The sequence below is a fragment of the Oncorhynchus mykiss genome, chromosome 17 (genome assembly GCF_013265735.2).
Source record: "Oncorhynchus mykiss isolate Arlee chromosome 17, USDA_OmykA_1.1, whole genome shotgun sequence".
In the NCBI taxonomy this organism is placed as follows: domain Eukaryota; kingdom Metazoa; phylum Chordata; class Actinopteri; order Salmoniformes; family Salmonidae; genus Oncorhynchus; species Oncorhynchus mykiss.
The window spans coordinates 62,747,297-62,763,238 of record NC_048581.1 but is presented as its reverse complement, the minus strand read 5'-3'; the positions used below and the strand labels follow the sequence as shown (position 1 = coordinate 62,763,238).

At 41.9% G+C, this 15,942-nt stretch overlaps 1 protein-coding gene across 1 annotated transcript; it reads right to left on the bottom strand.

Moving 5' to 3' along the window:
* Positions 1-3,073: 3,073 nt before the first annotated feature.
* LOC110493236 (protein OS-9-like) lies at positions 3,074-15,468 on the bottom strand. Its single transcript, XM_036948428.1, has 10 exons — positions 15,304-15,468; positions 14,694-14,757; positions 14,399-14,475; positions 11,276-11,330; positions 11,072-11,163; positions 10,761-10,949; positions 10,033-10,234; positions 8,144-8,392; positions 5,850-5,950; positions 3,074-4,430 (listed from the first exon to the last, which is right to left on the bottom strand). The coding sequence occupies exons 1-10, from the start codon at positions 15,466-15,468 to the stop codon at positions 4,401-4,403; spliced, it is 1,224 nt and encodes a 407-aa protein (XP_036804323.1). The 3' UTR covers positions 3,074-4,400.
* Between the last annotated feature and the right edge of the window lie 474 nt (positions 15,469-15,942).

The following is a 15,942-nucleotide window of genomic DNA, read 5'->3' as shown; positions in this document are numbered from 1 at the left end:
ACTTTTTGTATTTATTTTACTAGGTAAGTTAGTTAAGAACAAATTCTTATTTACAATGATGGCCTACCCCGACCAGACCCTAACGACGCTGGGCTAATTGTTTGCTGCCCTATGGGACTCCCAATCACAGCCAGATGTGATACAGCCTGGAATCAAACCAGAGTCTGTAGTGATGCCTCTAGTACTGAGATGCAGTGCATTAGACTGCCGTGCCACTCTTGAGCTAAATTATCCTTCTGTGTGCCATAACTTCTGTGTGCAATTTTCAAATAATCGGTTCAAGAACATACATCTGGTGTATTAGAAGCAATTATTGGTACCATGATGGTCTTCAAAACATTTTTGTTCACTTAAACAAATGCCATTTTTCTATTCACTACACTGCCTGCACTACGGCAGTCAATTTTCTTTATGATAGCTTCTGTAAGAGTTGCGTAAATTCGAATCTGGTATCAGGATAAATATAACAATGAGTCACCAATTTTATACTATGTATTTTTTATTAACTAAGTAATAAATGGCAAATGCAACTTTCGTATATACGGGCTCACTGTAATACCACGCAGGGCAGAACAGAGAACTGACAAGATGTATGTAAACAGTATTCTTTATACTGTGATAGACAGTTCCAACCCGTCTGTTGGCCTATCACAGTAGATACTGGGCGTGGTTTAAACTTGCTCAGCCTATTGTAGGCGCTCAGGTGGGTCCCTGCCTCTTGGCGCTTCTGTTGATAGATGTAACTGTTGCTGTGAAGAACATCCATGCGCTCATGCTCCATACCGTTATCTCGCACCTGGCTCCTGTTATGTAACAAAAGACCGCTTGTTCTGCAACACCCCATGCTACTCTGTATTTTTCCATCATGAGAAAGGCCCATGGCCCTCTAACTGTTAACAATGTTTCAAGTCAGCTATGTTGCATAACACATACATACATCCACACAAGCCAACAGCAGATAATATTCAATCATATATATGGTAATGGCTATAATGTAAAACACAGGATCCAACACTTCCAGAAACTACTGACTTCAACAAATAGTAGAAAAATGTGAGGGTGGTGTTAGGGTTGTTGACAGAAAAATAAGTAGTTTCCTCAAACTTCATATAGGCCTATCACTTGAAATTACTGCGAGAATTCCTCAAAACATCAATAAACAATATGGCATATCTTGCCCAAGTATTTTCTAATGGTCTTTATTTTAAATTGGCACGGTATGAATATACAACATTTTACAATGCAGCTCAGACTTTTAGGGAGGATCTTCATCTGGTGAATTTAAAATGTAACAAAATTGAATCTGTTTGACATCTTCATTCAATAACACCCCACAACAAGGAAGTGTGCGTATAATGATCTTAACGAAATATAAAAATGATCCCCTCACATGTTCAAGCTAAATTATTTACAGATTTGAAAGAGCTACAATTATTCACGATATATACACACACACGTTAAGCCTTTTCTAGCTCAGTTGTTTGAGCATGGCGCGTGTAACACCAGGGTTGGGGGTTTGATCACCGGGACTACCTACAGTGGGGAGAACAATTATTTGATACACTGCCGATTTTGCATGTTTTCCTACTTACAAAGCATGTAGAGGTCTGTCATTTTTATCATAGGCACACTTCAACTGTGAGAGACGGAATCTAAAACAAAAATCCAGAAAATCACATTGTATGATTTTTAAGTAATTAATTTAGCATTTTATTACATGACATAATTATTTGATCACCTACCAACCAGTAAGAATTCCGACTCTCACAGACCTGTTAGTTTTTCTTTAAGAAGCCCTCCTGTTCTCCACCCATTACCTGTATTAACTGCACCTGTTTGAATTCTTAACCTGTATAAAAGACACCTGTCCACACACTCAATCAAACAGACTCCAACCTCTCCACAATGGCCAAGACCAGAGAGCTGTGTAAGGACATCAGGGATAAAATTGTAGACCTGCACAAGGCTGGGATGGGCTACAGTACAATAGGCAAGCAGCTTGGTGAGAAGGTAACAACTGTTGGCGCAATTATTAGAAAATGGAAGAAGTTCAAGATGACGGTCAATCACCCTCGGTCTGGGGCTCCATGCAAGATCTCACCTCATGGGGCATCAATGATCATGAGGAAGGTGAGGGATCAGCCCAGAACTACACGGCAGGACCTGGTGAATGACCTGAAGAGAGCTGGGACCACGTCTCAAGAAAACCATTAGTAACACACTACGCCGTCATGGATTAAAATCCTGCAGTGCACACAAGGTCCCCCTACTCAAGCCAGCGCATGTCTAGGCCCGTCTGAAGTTTGCCAATGACCATCTGGATGATCCAGAGGAGGAATGGGAGAAGGTCATGTGGTCTGATGAGACAAAAATAGCTTTTTGGTCTAAACTCCACTCGCCGTGTTTGGAGGAAGGAGAAGGATGAGTACAACCCCAAGAACACCATCCCAACTGTGAAGCATGGAGGTTGAAACATCATTCTTTGGGGATGCTTTTCTGCAAAGGGGACAGGACAACTGCACCGTATTGTTTGGAGAATGGATGGGGCCATGTAACGCGAGATCTTGGCCAACAACCTCCTTCCCTCAGTAAGAGCATTGAAGATGGATCGTGGCTGGGTCTTCCAGCATGACAACGACCCGAAACACACAGCCATGGCAACTAGGGAGTGGCTCCGTAAGAAGCAGCTCAAGGTCCTGGAGTGGCCTAGCCAGACTCCAGACCTGAACACAATAGAAAATCTTTGGAGGGAGCTGAAAGTCCGTATTGCCCAGCGACAGCCCAGAAACCTGAAGAATCTGGAGAAGGCCTGTATGGAGGAGTGGGCCAAAATCCCTGCTGCAGTGTGTGCAAACCTGGTCAAGAACTACAGGAAACATATGATCTCTAATTTGCAAACAAAGGTTTTCTGTACCAAATATTAAGTTCTGCTTTTATGATGTATCAAATACTTATGTCATGCAATAAAACACTAATTATTTACTTAAAAATCATACAATGTGATTTTCTGGATTTTTGTTTTTAGATTCCATCCCTCACAGTTGAAGTGTACCTATGATAAACATTACAGACCTCTACATGCTTTGTAAGTAGGAAAACCTGCAAAATCGGCAGTGTATCAAATACTTGTTCTCCCCACTGTATATGTAAAATGTATGCACGCCTGACTGTCACTTTGGATAAAATTGTTGGCTAAATGGCATGCATTTATCACTGAGGAAACCTTTGCGCCAAAAAAACGAACTAAACTAACATTTTGTTGACAGGAACAGCTGAGCTCCAATCACTATTTCTGAGAAATAACTTCTCAAATGAAAATAGGATAAGTATTTTTGGGTTTGCTGGCATCAAACCAAAAAAATCTGAAACATAAAATAACAGTTCTAAACATTCATGACAGTTGACAAAATGTACAACTTTCCAGAACCATTTCTCAACTTTTAAAGTGCTCCCAAATGTATATGGAATATGATGAATGTTTCATCAAGTATGTCAATTCTACAATGAACAATTAAAGAGTTGAATAAGCTTCACTAAATTACACTGGTTCTCATTTAAATATTCAAACTGTGGTTCAACCTCTAAACCACAACAGCATGTGGTTCTCACTCTTTTTCAGGTTTCCGAATCGGCATTCTGTATAAATAAATGTAGAATGACTAAACAATAAAAGATAACTGGTAAACAGTAGCCTCCTTTTGCAAACATACTGTATCATTTTGTGACGCCAAATGTAAATACCAGGTGAATTCCTCCATTGCATCACTCCCGGAGATCCTTTCCTCACACTGTAGAGCAGCAGATATAACTACGCCACTGTGTTTTTAAGCACTGCTGTGTGGCAACGCAAGGACAGGGCATCATACTTCTGTAGAAATGTCAAGTTAAACCCCATTCAGTCCAAGCCTTAGATCCATTTTCACAGGTACAGATTGCCAAGTCCATGGTGTTTTTCCAACCCTCCTCTCAACCCAACATAGACATTGAAATAATGCCCCTTTTCAGCCATCACATTGAGGAGAGAAAACAAAACCTGCCACCATTACACCACCACAGCTAAGACATTTGGATTGATTTGTGTAAGGCACATAAGGGTGCCTGATAGGGACAACACATTTCTAAGTGTGGGAACAGGTGTACTTGTGGACACTGGTGCTTCCAGTCGGGCCCAAGGGGCAGCTGAGACTTAGCAGTGAGTTCAGAGTTCTGACAGTGGCGAGGGACACTCCCCGCACCTAGCCTCCACAGGTGCTTGGTTCCCACGATGCAAGTAAACATCTCCCCAGAGCTCATAACTCCACATCGTCTGAGACCGGTGCAGTACTGGTGTACTGGGCCTCTTCTGGTCTCTCTCCCCATACAAATCTGTAGTTGTTTTCCAACTCCTGATGTCTCTTTTGCTACTTGTAAACTCCATCTGTTCCCCCTGTCTGAGAGACATCAAGGAAATAACAAAATAATAGCTCACACATTTACTCATATTACTTAGAGTTCTTTGAAAATGTTGAACTGCTTAACTCTTCCAATTGCTTATCTTGGTTTTGATAGCACTCTTTGAACCCAATGAATGAAGAAAATGTCCTTACAGATATCACTACATGACCAAAAGTATGTGGACCCCTGCTCATCGAACATCTAATTTCAAAATCATGGATATTAATATGAAGTTGGTCCCCCCTTTGCTGCTATAACAGCCCCCACTCTTCTGGGAAGGCTTTTCCACTAGATGTTGGAACATTGGTGCGGGGACTTGCTTCCATTCAGCCACAAGAGCATTAGTGAGGTCAGGCACTAATGTTTGGCGATTAGGCCTGGCTCAGAGTTGGGGTTCCAATTCATCCCAAAGGTGTTCGATGGGGTTGAGGTCAGGACTGTGTAGGCCAGTCAAGTTCTTCCACACCGATCTCAACAAACCATTTCTGTATGGACCTCGCTTTGTGCATGGTGGCATTGTCATGCTGATACAGGAAAGGGCCTTCCCCAAACAGTTGCCACAAAGTTGGAAGCACAGAATAGTCTAAAATGTCATTGTATGCTGGAGGGTTAAGATTTAGCCCAAACCATGAAAAACAACCTCAGACCATTATTCCTCCTCCACCAAACTTTACAGTTGGCACTATGCATTGGGGCAGGTAGTGTTCTACTGGGATCCGCCAAACCCAGATTGGTCTGTCGCATTGCCAGATGGTGAATCGTGATTAATCACTCCAGAGAACGTGTTTCCACTGCTCCAGAGTCCAATGGTGGTGAGCTTTACACCACTCCAGCTGACACTTGGCATTGCGCATGGTGATCTTATGCTTGTTTACGGCTGCTCGGCCATGGAAATCCATTTTATGATGCTCCAGACGAACAGTTCTTGTGCTGACGTTGCTTCCAGAGTCAGTTTGGAATTCGGTAGTGAGTGTTGCAACCGAGGATGGCAATTTTTACACGCTACACGCTTCAGTGGTCCCATTCTGTGAGCTTGTGTGGCCTACCACTTTGCAGCTGAGCCATTGTTGCTCCTAGACGTTTACACTTCACAATAACAGCACATATAGTTGACCGGGGCAGCTCTAGCAGGGCAGAAATGTGACGAACAGACTTGTTGGAAAGGTGGCATCCTATGACGGTGTCACATTGAAAGGCACTGGGCTCTTCAGTAAGGCCATTCTACTGCCAATGTTTGTCTATGGAGATTACATGGCTGTGTGCTAAATGTGTGGCTGAACTAGCTGAATCCACTAATTTAAAGGGGTGTCCAAATACTTTTGTATATGTATCAAAAACACTTTTTATAGACTAAAAATAAGACAACCCATCTGTAGTGTATTTAAAAGGGTTATGATACTTGTCATTGTGATTACCAAGAGGTTGATGAGCAGCTCTCTGAATGACTTAGTATCTTCTTCAGTCAGCCACTGATCCTCAGCTGTCCTTGGTGTTAAAATCTTCACCTCAATTTGACCTTAAAAAAAATACAATAAAGTTACAATACTTATAGCTGTTTACATTGTTTGACTTACATCAAACAAAGCAAATACATACAAACAGGCAAAAGATACCACATCGCCTAACCTCTCATACACATACAGTATAAATATACAGCAAACATACATTACACATGGGCAGCTTGAAATGTGCAACTGTGCACAAATATGGTCTTGAATATCAGCCAGAAACCCCACTGGAAAGATTCTATCACAATACCAGATACAGAAAGCAAACACTTCAGAAATAAGAACAGAGAACAGAAACTGCACATGGAAAGCACATTAAAGGCGGATTATGAAAATGGATGAGACAGTGTCACTGTTGCATCTACAGTCGTGGCCAAAAGTTTTGAGAATGACACATATTAATTTCCACAAAGTTTGCTGCTTCAGTGTCTTCAGATATTTTTATCAGATGTTACTATGGAATACTGAAGTATAATTACAAGCATTTCACAAGTGTCAAAGGCTTTTGTTCACAATTACATGAAGTTGATGCAAAGAGTCAATATTTGCAGTGTTGACCCTGCTTTTTCAAGACCTCTACAATCTGCCCTAGCATGCTGTCAATTAACTTCTGGGCCACATCCTGACTGATGGCAGCCCATTCTTGCATAATCAATGCTTGGAGTTTGTCAGAATTTGTGGGTTTTTGTTTGTCCACCCACCTCTTGAGGATTGACCAGAAGTTTTCAATGGGATTAAGGTCTGGGGAGTTTCCTAGCCATGGACTCAAAATATCAATGTTTTGTTCCACGAGCCACTTAGTTATCACTTTTCCCTTATGGCATGGTGCTCCATCATGCTAGAAAAGGCATTGTTCGTCACCAAACTGTTCCTGGGTGGTTGGGAGAAGTTGCTCTCGGAAGATGTGTTGTGAGTGAGCCCACTCCCTTGGCTTAGAAGCAACCCCACACATGAATGGTCTCAGGATGCTTTACTGTTGGCATGACACAGGACTGATGGTAGCGCTCACCTTGTCTTCTCCAGACAAGCTTTTTTCCGGATGCCCCAAACAATCGGAAAGGGGATTTATCAGAGAAAATGACTTTACCCCAGTCCTCAGCAGTCCAATCCCTGTTCCTTTTGCAGAATATCAGTCTGTCCCTGATGTTTTTCCTGGAGAGAAGTGGCTTCTTTGCTACCCTTCTTGACACCAGGCCATCCTCAAAAAGTTTTTGCCTCACTGTGCGTGCAGATGCACTCACACCTGCCTGCTGCCATTCCTGAGCAAGCTCTGTACTGGTGGTGCCCCGATCCCGCAGCTGAATCAACTTTAGGAGACGGTCCTGGTGCTTGCTGGACTTTCTTGAGCGCCCTGAAGCCTTCTTCATAACAATTGAACCGCTCTCCTTGAAGTTCTTGATGATCCAATAAATGGTTGATTTAGGTGAAATCTTACTGGCAGCAATATCCTTGCCCGTGAAGCCCTTTTTGTGCAAAGCAATGATGACGGCACTTGTTTCCTTGCAGGTAACCATGGTTGACAATGAACAATGATTCCAAGCACCACCCTCCTTTTGAAGCTTCCAGTCTGTTATTCGAACTCAATCAGCTCGACAGAGTGATCTCCAGTCTTGTCCTCGTCAACACTCACACCTGTGTTAACGAGAGAATCATTGACATGATGTCAGCTGGTCCTTTTGTGGCAGGGTTGAAATGCAGTGGGCATGTTTTTGGGGGATTCAGTTCATTTGCATGGCAAAGAGGGACTTTGCAATTAATCTGATCACTCTTCATAACAATCTGTAATATATGCAAATTGCCATCATACAAACTGAGGCAGCAGACATTGTGAAAATTAATATGTGTGTCATTCTCAAAACTTTTGGCCACGACTGTACACCACTTTTACATAAATATTTCATGCTGTGAGGCCAAATCCTATTGTGAAATGTAATTATCGCAAGCACACCCAGAAGCTTCCTCAGATAACATGTTCACACAGTATCTTTGCAACACCCCAATAGTGATGTGTGGAAGGGAATTTTAAAAGTGAATTTCAATAGATAAGAAATTATAATGTGATGCGTAGCTCTGTTGTGTCATTCTATTTTTAGAACCCGACCAAAATTAGATGAGAGGAGATTTGCATGATCATACGCTAAAGAAAGCAGGCGGAAAAGAGAGAGATAGGCCATGTGTTTTTTGGGCACCCCCCCTCCTACCTTCGGCCTTCAGTCCCGCCTTCTCTAGCTGTCCTTTAACCATGTCCTTAATATGCTGCCACTTGAGGTCGCCTTCGCCCATCTCCTGAACTTCGACCTCCCCATCGGGGCTGCCGCTCGTCTTATACTTAGTAACTCTGATTTGAACATGGTCGTCAGTCGCTTGGTTTGGGGTGACGAGACAAGAGAGACAAACAGAGGTCCCCTCCCAACAAGTATACGTAGGGCAGCAGGATGTAGGGGGGATCTCTTATAGAAGTGTCTTACTGACATGTAATTGAAAAGGGCTTTTTTCTACAATGTCGTAACTTAAAATGTACTGTGCCAGTCAAAAGTTTGGACACACCTACTCATTCAAGGGTTTTTCCTTTATTTTTATTTTTTACTATTTTCTACATTGTAGAATAATAGTGAAGACATCAAAACTATGAAATGACACATATGGAATCATGTAGTAACCAAAAAAGTGTTTAACAAATCAAAATATATTTGAAATTCTTCAAAGTAGCTACACTTCGCCTTGACAGCTTTGCACACTCTTCACATTCTCTCAACCAGCTTCATGAGGTAGTCACCTGGAGTTCATTTCAATTAACAGGTGTGCCTAATTTGTGGAATTTCTTTCGTTCTAAATGTGTTTGAGACAATCAGTTGTGTTGTAACAAGGTAGGGGTGGTATACAGAAGATAGCCCTATTTGGTAAAATACAAAGTCCATATTATGGAAAGAACAGCTCAAATAAGCAAAGAGAAACAACAGTCCATTACTTTAAGACATGAAGGTCAGTCAATCTGGAACATTTCAAGAACTTTTAAAGTTTCTTCAAGTGCAGTCGCAAAAAACATCAAGAGCTATGATGAAACTGGCTCTCATGAGGACCGCCACAGGAAAGGAAGACCCAGAGTTACCTCTGCTGCAGAGGATAAGTTCATTATAGTTACCAGCCTCAGAAATTGCAGCCCAAATAAATGCTTCACAGAGTTCAAGTAACAGACATAGGAAACTGCGTGAATAAGGTCGTCATGGTTGAATTGCTACAAATAAACCATATTAATGGAAACCAATAAGAAGAAACTTGCCTGGGACAAAAAACACGAGCAATGAACATTAGACTGGTGGAAATCTGTCCTTTGGTCTGATGAGTCTAAATTTGAGATTTATTGTTCCAACTGCCGTGTCTTTGTAAGATGCAGAGTAGGTTAACGTATGATTTCCACATGTGTAGTTCCCACCATGAAGCATGGAGGTGTGATGGTGTTTTGCTGGTGACACTGTCTGTGATTTATTTAGAATTCAAGGCAAACTTAACCACCATTGCTATCACAGCATTCTGCAGCGATACGCCATCCCATCTGGTTTGCACTTAGTGGGACAATCATTTGTTTTTCAACAGGACAATGACCCAACACAGCAAAGCTGTCATCGAGGTAAAGGGTGGCTACTTTGAAGAATCTAAAATAAACAAATCTAAATGTAACACTTTTTTGGTTACTTCATGATTCCATTTGTGTTATTTCATAGTTTTGATGTCTTCACTATAATTCTACAATGGAGAAAATAATAAAAATAAAGAAAAACCCTTGAATGAGTAGGTGTGTTCAAATTTTGGACTAGTACTGTATGCCAGCAGTGACAGTGGCAAATAAAATCTAACTACATGAATCCAGCATATTGAAGCTATTCTATAATTTCTCTTCATATAGGACTATCAGTATGCTGATATAGCCTACAGCGGTTTTAATCTCCCTTGAGCATTGAACCTCAAATCTCCAAAGGTACTGAATATGAGATGGAACAAGAAATGAATATACACAGAATGTAGATGTTTGAACTATTAACACATAGACCCAGGCCCAGTGAGTGGAGCCCTTGGCGGAGAGCGCAGATACCTGGCTGTTGGGGGGCCAGGCTGGGGCTGCCCCTGGCTGGGTCGTTGGCCTTCTGGCCTCCCTCTGTCAGGTGCTCTGCCTCTGTGTCCCCGGCGTCTTTGTCCTCTAAGTGGTTCAGCAGCTTGTCCAGAGTTGTCTCAAAAGTCTGGGTGGCCTGAGTGCGGTCAAACTCCCCCTTCAGACCCTCTGTGTCCAGCTCCTGCTGAGCTTAGAACACAGAGAGAAGCCCATCAAGTCAAAGGAAGACAGCACCATTGAGCCTGTCAAGTAAATATGACTGAAATAACATTAAATATTAAAGATGTCCCCTAGTCATTTTTTAACTTTTCCTCCTGAAAAGTGATATCCCAAGAATAAATACAGTAAAGTACACACTAAAGGGTAAAAAAAAATATGGGCATTCAAGGAGTTGGTTTGACAGGAAGTCGTGATGTCAACCGGCCTCCCCCCTTGCTTGAGCAGCAATGGAGAACAAAAGAGGAAAGGCCTACCTGGACCACCTATTGAGCTATGCCTTTAGTTAAGGAAATCAGGTGTTAAATGAGGTGAAAAGGAGACAAAATAATACTGTTCATTTAGATGTCCATCTATCTCACATGTTTGGCCCATAATGTGACTGAGCACTCTCAATAACTTTAAACAAATCCTTCCAGACAATAACCTGTTCTACTACATAGAACCAATTACAGCCTGTACACTTATCTGGCATCTCTAGCGTCTGTCCGCACCTCGTCTATGATGTTGTCAAACTTCTTTTGCATTTCCTCTTTCATCTCCTCGATGTTGGCAGAGGGCACCGAGAGGCCAGCTATCTCTTCATCAAACTCCTGCAGCAGGAGACGCTCTTCTTCATCCTCGGCTCCTCGTCTCTCCTTTTCCTTCCTCAGTGCCTCTCTTTCGGCTTCATTTTGTGCTTTCTGAAAGGGAAGTCAAATAACCATATTGAAATTTAAATACACAGAAATGGCACTGCATTATGAATCCACGGCTATAGGAAAAAGGTGACTGTTCCATAGCCTGGCCTGAAGGCGGCACCAACCTTTCTGTTGCTCTCTTTTAGATTCTGCACAAATTTCATCAGGTCTGCAGGGTCTGTGATGACCTTGAAGTTGAATGTTTCATCTCCAAAAGCTGCGAGGAATCAAAAACACCTGATAGAAATGAACCAAAAGGATGACACTTCAAAATATCAGATGTGATATTGTAGTGAGTAGTGTTTTTAAATGCCAATATAATACATTACCATCCTCTGTGACCTCATTATCTGTGAGCTGATTATCAAAGGCATCCTCTCCAGCCTGTCAAAACAGAAAGCTGTTGGCGCCATCCTGTGGAAGACTAAAGTTGAAAGATATTATGATCACTGACTGTGTGTACCTGATGCTCTGAAGTGTGTCAGTTGCTGTGGTACCCCCTGGATTTGTCACTCCCTCCCAGAAATTAGAATCCTCTTGATGTTCAGGAGGTGGCACCTGCATCTGGTCCAACAGAAATTAATAGAGAGGAATGATTATTCCCTAATATGATGCTTTCATTGTAAAATCCTGCAAGCAAAATCCAGTCTTACTTTATCAAATGCCTTTTCAAAATCCGCTATAAATACCAGGCCTAGCTTCTTATATGTTCCATGATGTTCTAGTATTTCTAGTAGTTGTTGTATATTATTTCCAATGTATCGTCCATGTAAAAAACCTGTCTGATCAGGGTGAACAACACCTGGTAAAACCCTTTTTAATTTTGAGTGCTATGCATTTCGCTAGTATTTTGCATCAACATTGAAGTGTAAGGGGCCTCCAGTTTTTTAGATAGACTAGATCATTATATTTGCTATCTGGATCTTGTTTTAATAATAGTGAAATCAGACCTTCCTGCTGAGTACCTGACAGACTACCATTTCTATAGGAGTAGTTAAATACCGATTAATCGGATGATTTTTATTTATTTATTTGAAATAATGACAATTACAACAATACTGAATGAACACTTATTTTAACTTAATATAATACATCAATAAAATCAATTTAGCCTCAAGTAAATAATGAAACATGTTCAATTTGGTTTAAATAATGCAAAAACAAAGTGTTGGTGAAGAAAGTAAAAGTGCAATATGTGCTATGTAAGAAAGCTAACGTTTTAGTTCCTTGCTCAGAACATGAGAACATATGAAAGCTGGTGGTTTCTTTTAACATGAGTCTTCAATATTCCCAGGAAATAAGTTTTAGGTTGTAGTTATTATAGGAATTATAGGACTATTTCCCTCTATACCATTTGTATTTCATTAACCTTTGACTATGGGATAGGCACTTTAGTATTGCCAGTGTAACAGTATAAGCTTCAGTCCCTCTCCTCACTCCTCCCTGGGCTCGAACTAGCAACACAACAACAACAGCCACCATCGAAGCAGCGTTACCCATGCAGAGCAAGGGGAACAACTACTAGAAGGCTCAGAGCGAGTGACGTTTGAAACGCTATTAGCGCACGCTAACTAGCTAGCTATTTCACACATTTCACGCGTAACAGGCAGTCTCCTTGTGGAGTGCTACGAGAGAGAGGCAGGTCGTTATTGCATTGGACTAGTTAACTGTAAGGTTGCAAGATTGTATCCCCCGAGCTGACAAGGTGAAAATCTGTCGTTCTGCCCCTGAACGAGGCAGTTAACCCACCGTTTCTAGGCCGTCATTGAAAATAAGAATGTGTTCTTAACTGACTTGCCTTATTAAATAAAAGGTATATAAAAAATAAAATTAAAAAATAGTACAAATCGGCAAATCGGCGCCCAAAAATACCCAAATATTTCCGATTGTTATGAAAACTTGAAATCGGTCCTAATTAATCGGCCATTCCGATTAATCGGTCGACCTCTAGTTCCAATTCATCCCAAAGGTGTTCGATGGGGTTGAGGACAGGGATTTGTGCAGGCCACTCAAGTTCTTCCACACCAATCTCGACAAACCATTTCTGTATGGACCTCGCTTTGTGCACGGGGGCATTGTCATGCTGAAACAGGAATGGGGCTTCCCCAAATGGTTACCACAAAGTTGGAAGCACAGAATCATCTAGAGAATGTCATTGTATGCTGGAGAGTTAAGATTTCCCTTCACTGGAACTAAGGGGCCTTGCCCAAACCACAAAAAACAGCCCCAGACCATTATTCCTCCTCCACCAAACTTTACAATTGGCACTATGCATTGGGGCAGGTAGTGTTCTCCTGGCATCTGCCAAATCCAGGTTCGTCCGTCGGACTGCCAGATGGTGAAATACGATTCATCACGCATTTCTACTGCTCCAGAGTTCAATGGCAGCGAGCTTCACAACGAACAGTTCTCGTGCTGACGTTGCTTCCAGAGGCAGTTTGGAACTCGGTAGTGAGTGTGGCAACACGAGGACAGATGATTTTTATTCGCTACGCACTTCAGCGGTCCCGTTCTGTGAGCTTGTGTGGCCTAGCACTTCATGCTGAGCCGTTGTTGCTCCTAGACATTTCCACTTCACAATAACAGCACAGAGTGGACCGGGGCAGCTCTAGCAGGGCAGACATTTCACAAACTGACTTTTTGGAAAGGTGGCATCCTATGACGGTGTCACATTGAAAGTTACTGAGTGGATATTATGGATATTGAATGGCTGTTTGCTCAATTTTATACACCTTTCAGAAACAGGTGTGGCTGAAATAGCAGAATCCACTCATTTGAAGGGGTGTCCACATACTTTTGTATATACAGTGTGTATTCTCCTGAGCCCCCCCTCCCCCCAAAAAACAAAGACAAATGTACATTACAGTCAATGGGTATAGTAGTTAAAAAAAACATAGTTGCGGCATCTGGGTGTCCACTACCGAGGACATTGCTTGATGAGAACTGATGTCCACTAGAAAGGACAACATGAATTGCTGGGCCTCTGGAGGATATCAATTTATAGATTATGGACATCCTACTAAATCACCAAATTGCATAGAACAGTGAGTCTCAGGGGAGAGTCACTTAAGCTGAAGGAGTCAAGTCAACAGGCTCACGATGTTCTTTCCCTCATCATGTCATCAACCTGAACAAGGTACATGCTGTGTTCCAAAACTAACAAGCAGCCCGTACCTTCCAAGCACTCACTCCAACTCTACTTGAACTACAGTACAATGGGTGAAAAATAAAACAAGAAACAAACTGAAACAGCTTGAGATTTTTCTGTAAAATGAAATGATATTGGTTCATGCAACATGCTCATTTCATATTTGCCAGCAAGTATACATCGAAAAACTCTTTAGTCCTATGTATGAGAAGAGTACACTACAGTAGCACAACAAGGTATGTCAAAATGCTATGGAGGGGAGAGAGGAGGGAGGCTGCATGCAACAGACAAACAAACATTTTACCTTGGCTGTTTCATTGATCCAGTCAAACTCTGAATCAAAGTAACCCGGGAAGAAAACATCCCCTTTGACACCTGTGTCTGTGGAGAGATAAAAACAGCCCCGATAATTAGAGGCATGACCGAAATCTAAATAGATAAAGTAGCGTCTGACAGACAGTTCAACACCAGAGGAGTAAGTAACGAAAGTAAAAAGGTGAAAGTGTAAACAGTGAGTATAAACAAGAAGGATCCAGCTGTTGCTACTTGTTGTGTTAACTTTTTTCTTGGCCTAAATAGTTGTTGAAAGTTAGTCTTACCCTCAAGATGGTACTGTCTAATGTGTTGTCCATAGCAGAACTCATATGTCCACCAGTCTTTCGCCTGCAGTCATAAAGAATGACGTTTTACTTCATGTTACATTTCATATCCATGTTGAGTGGCCTTCCAATGCTAGATGAAATAGAATATAGTCTGCTTTATATGGAGAAGTTGCATTCTGTTCCCTTCCTCTTACAATCACATGCTCATCAACCAGACATCTAATTCTAATATGTATATAGTCTGTCCAACTCAAACTCTGGTAGATTACAAGTCCAACCTTCAGATTGACCTCTTCATCAATATACAGTAAAGTGAGGTAGCATGTCACAATTTGGTTAGGGAATGCAAACTGACCAATCAGATAAGCACGATTGAGATTGAACTATCAATACAAGTTGCACAACTCATTGCAAAAGCATCCGCCTGGGCAAACATATGCCCTTTCATTTCCTTTAAAGCATCACTTTATTACTTATAACTGTCTGCAATAGTTCTGGTGTAGAGAGGCCTGAAAACAGTTTAGATGTTGATGCAATATGAAGCACTGCCGTCTCTACGCAGTGATGTTGTATTCCTCCCCTAAGTCTTCTGTGGTTTGTGTCTGACCTTCACTAGGCAAGGGGCAGTGTGCATAGGCTTGAGCAAGTCTGGGATGCTTGGTCCGGTGTAGCCTTGGGAGTCAGGCTCAGAGGCTCCGTCCTGGTGAAACCTCACTGCCTGGGCTGGAAGGCGGCATTCATACATCTGCTTGTATTTGCTGGACACAAGCATGATTTCGTCTGTCTTAGACTGCAATGTGGGAAACATGACATAATGTTAGATAAAACAGACTGTATTACATCAGTTACTCTTGTATTTTCCTGTAACATTACTTGGAAAAGAGCAAGCTAGTTAGCTAATGTTAATTAACTAGCTAAGCAAGAAGCCTATCTGACAGCTGTCAACTTACAACTGCATTTTCTTCTAAACGATAGGGCCAGTTAGTTACATATTAGCGGGTAGCTCAACAACACTCAGTCTGGAGAGCTACTGGGTGTGCAGACTGTTAATCAAGCCCTGCATCTCAGGGCTAGAGGCGCCACTACAGATCCTGGTTCAATTCCAGGCTGTATCACAACCGGCCGTGATTGGGAGTCCCATAGAACGACGCACAATTGGCTCAGCGTCGTCCAGGTTAGGGTTTGGCCGGGGTAGGCCATCATTGTAAATAAGAATTTGTTCTTAACCTCACTAGGGAAGGGGGCA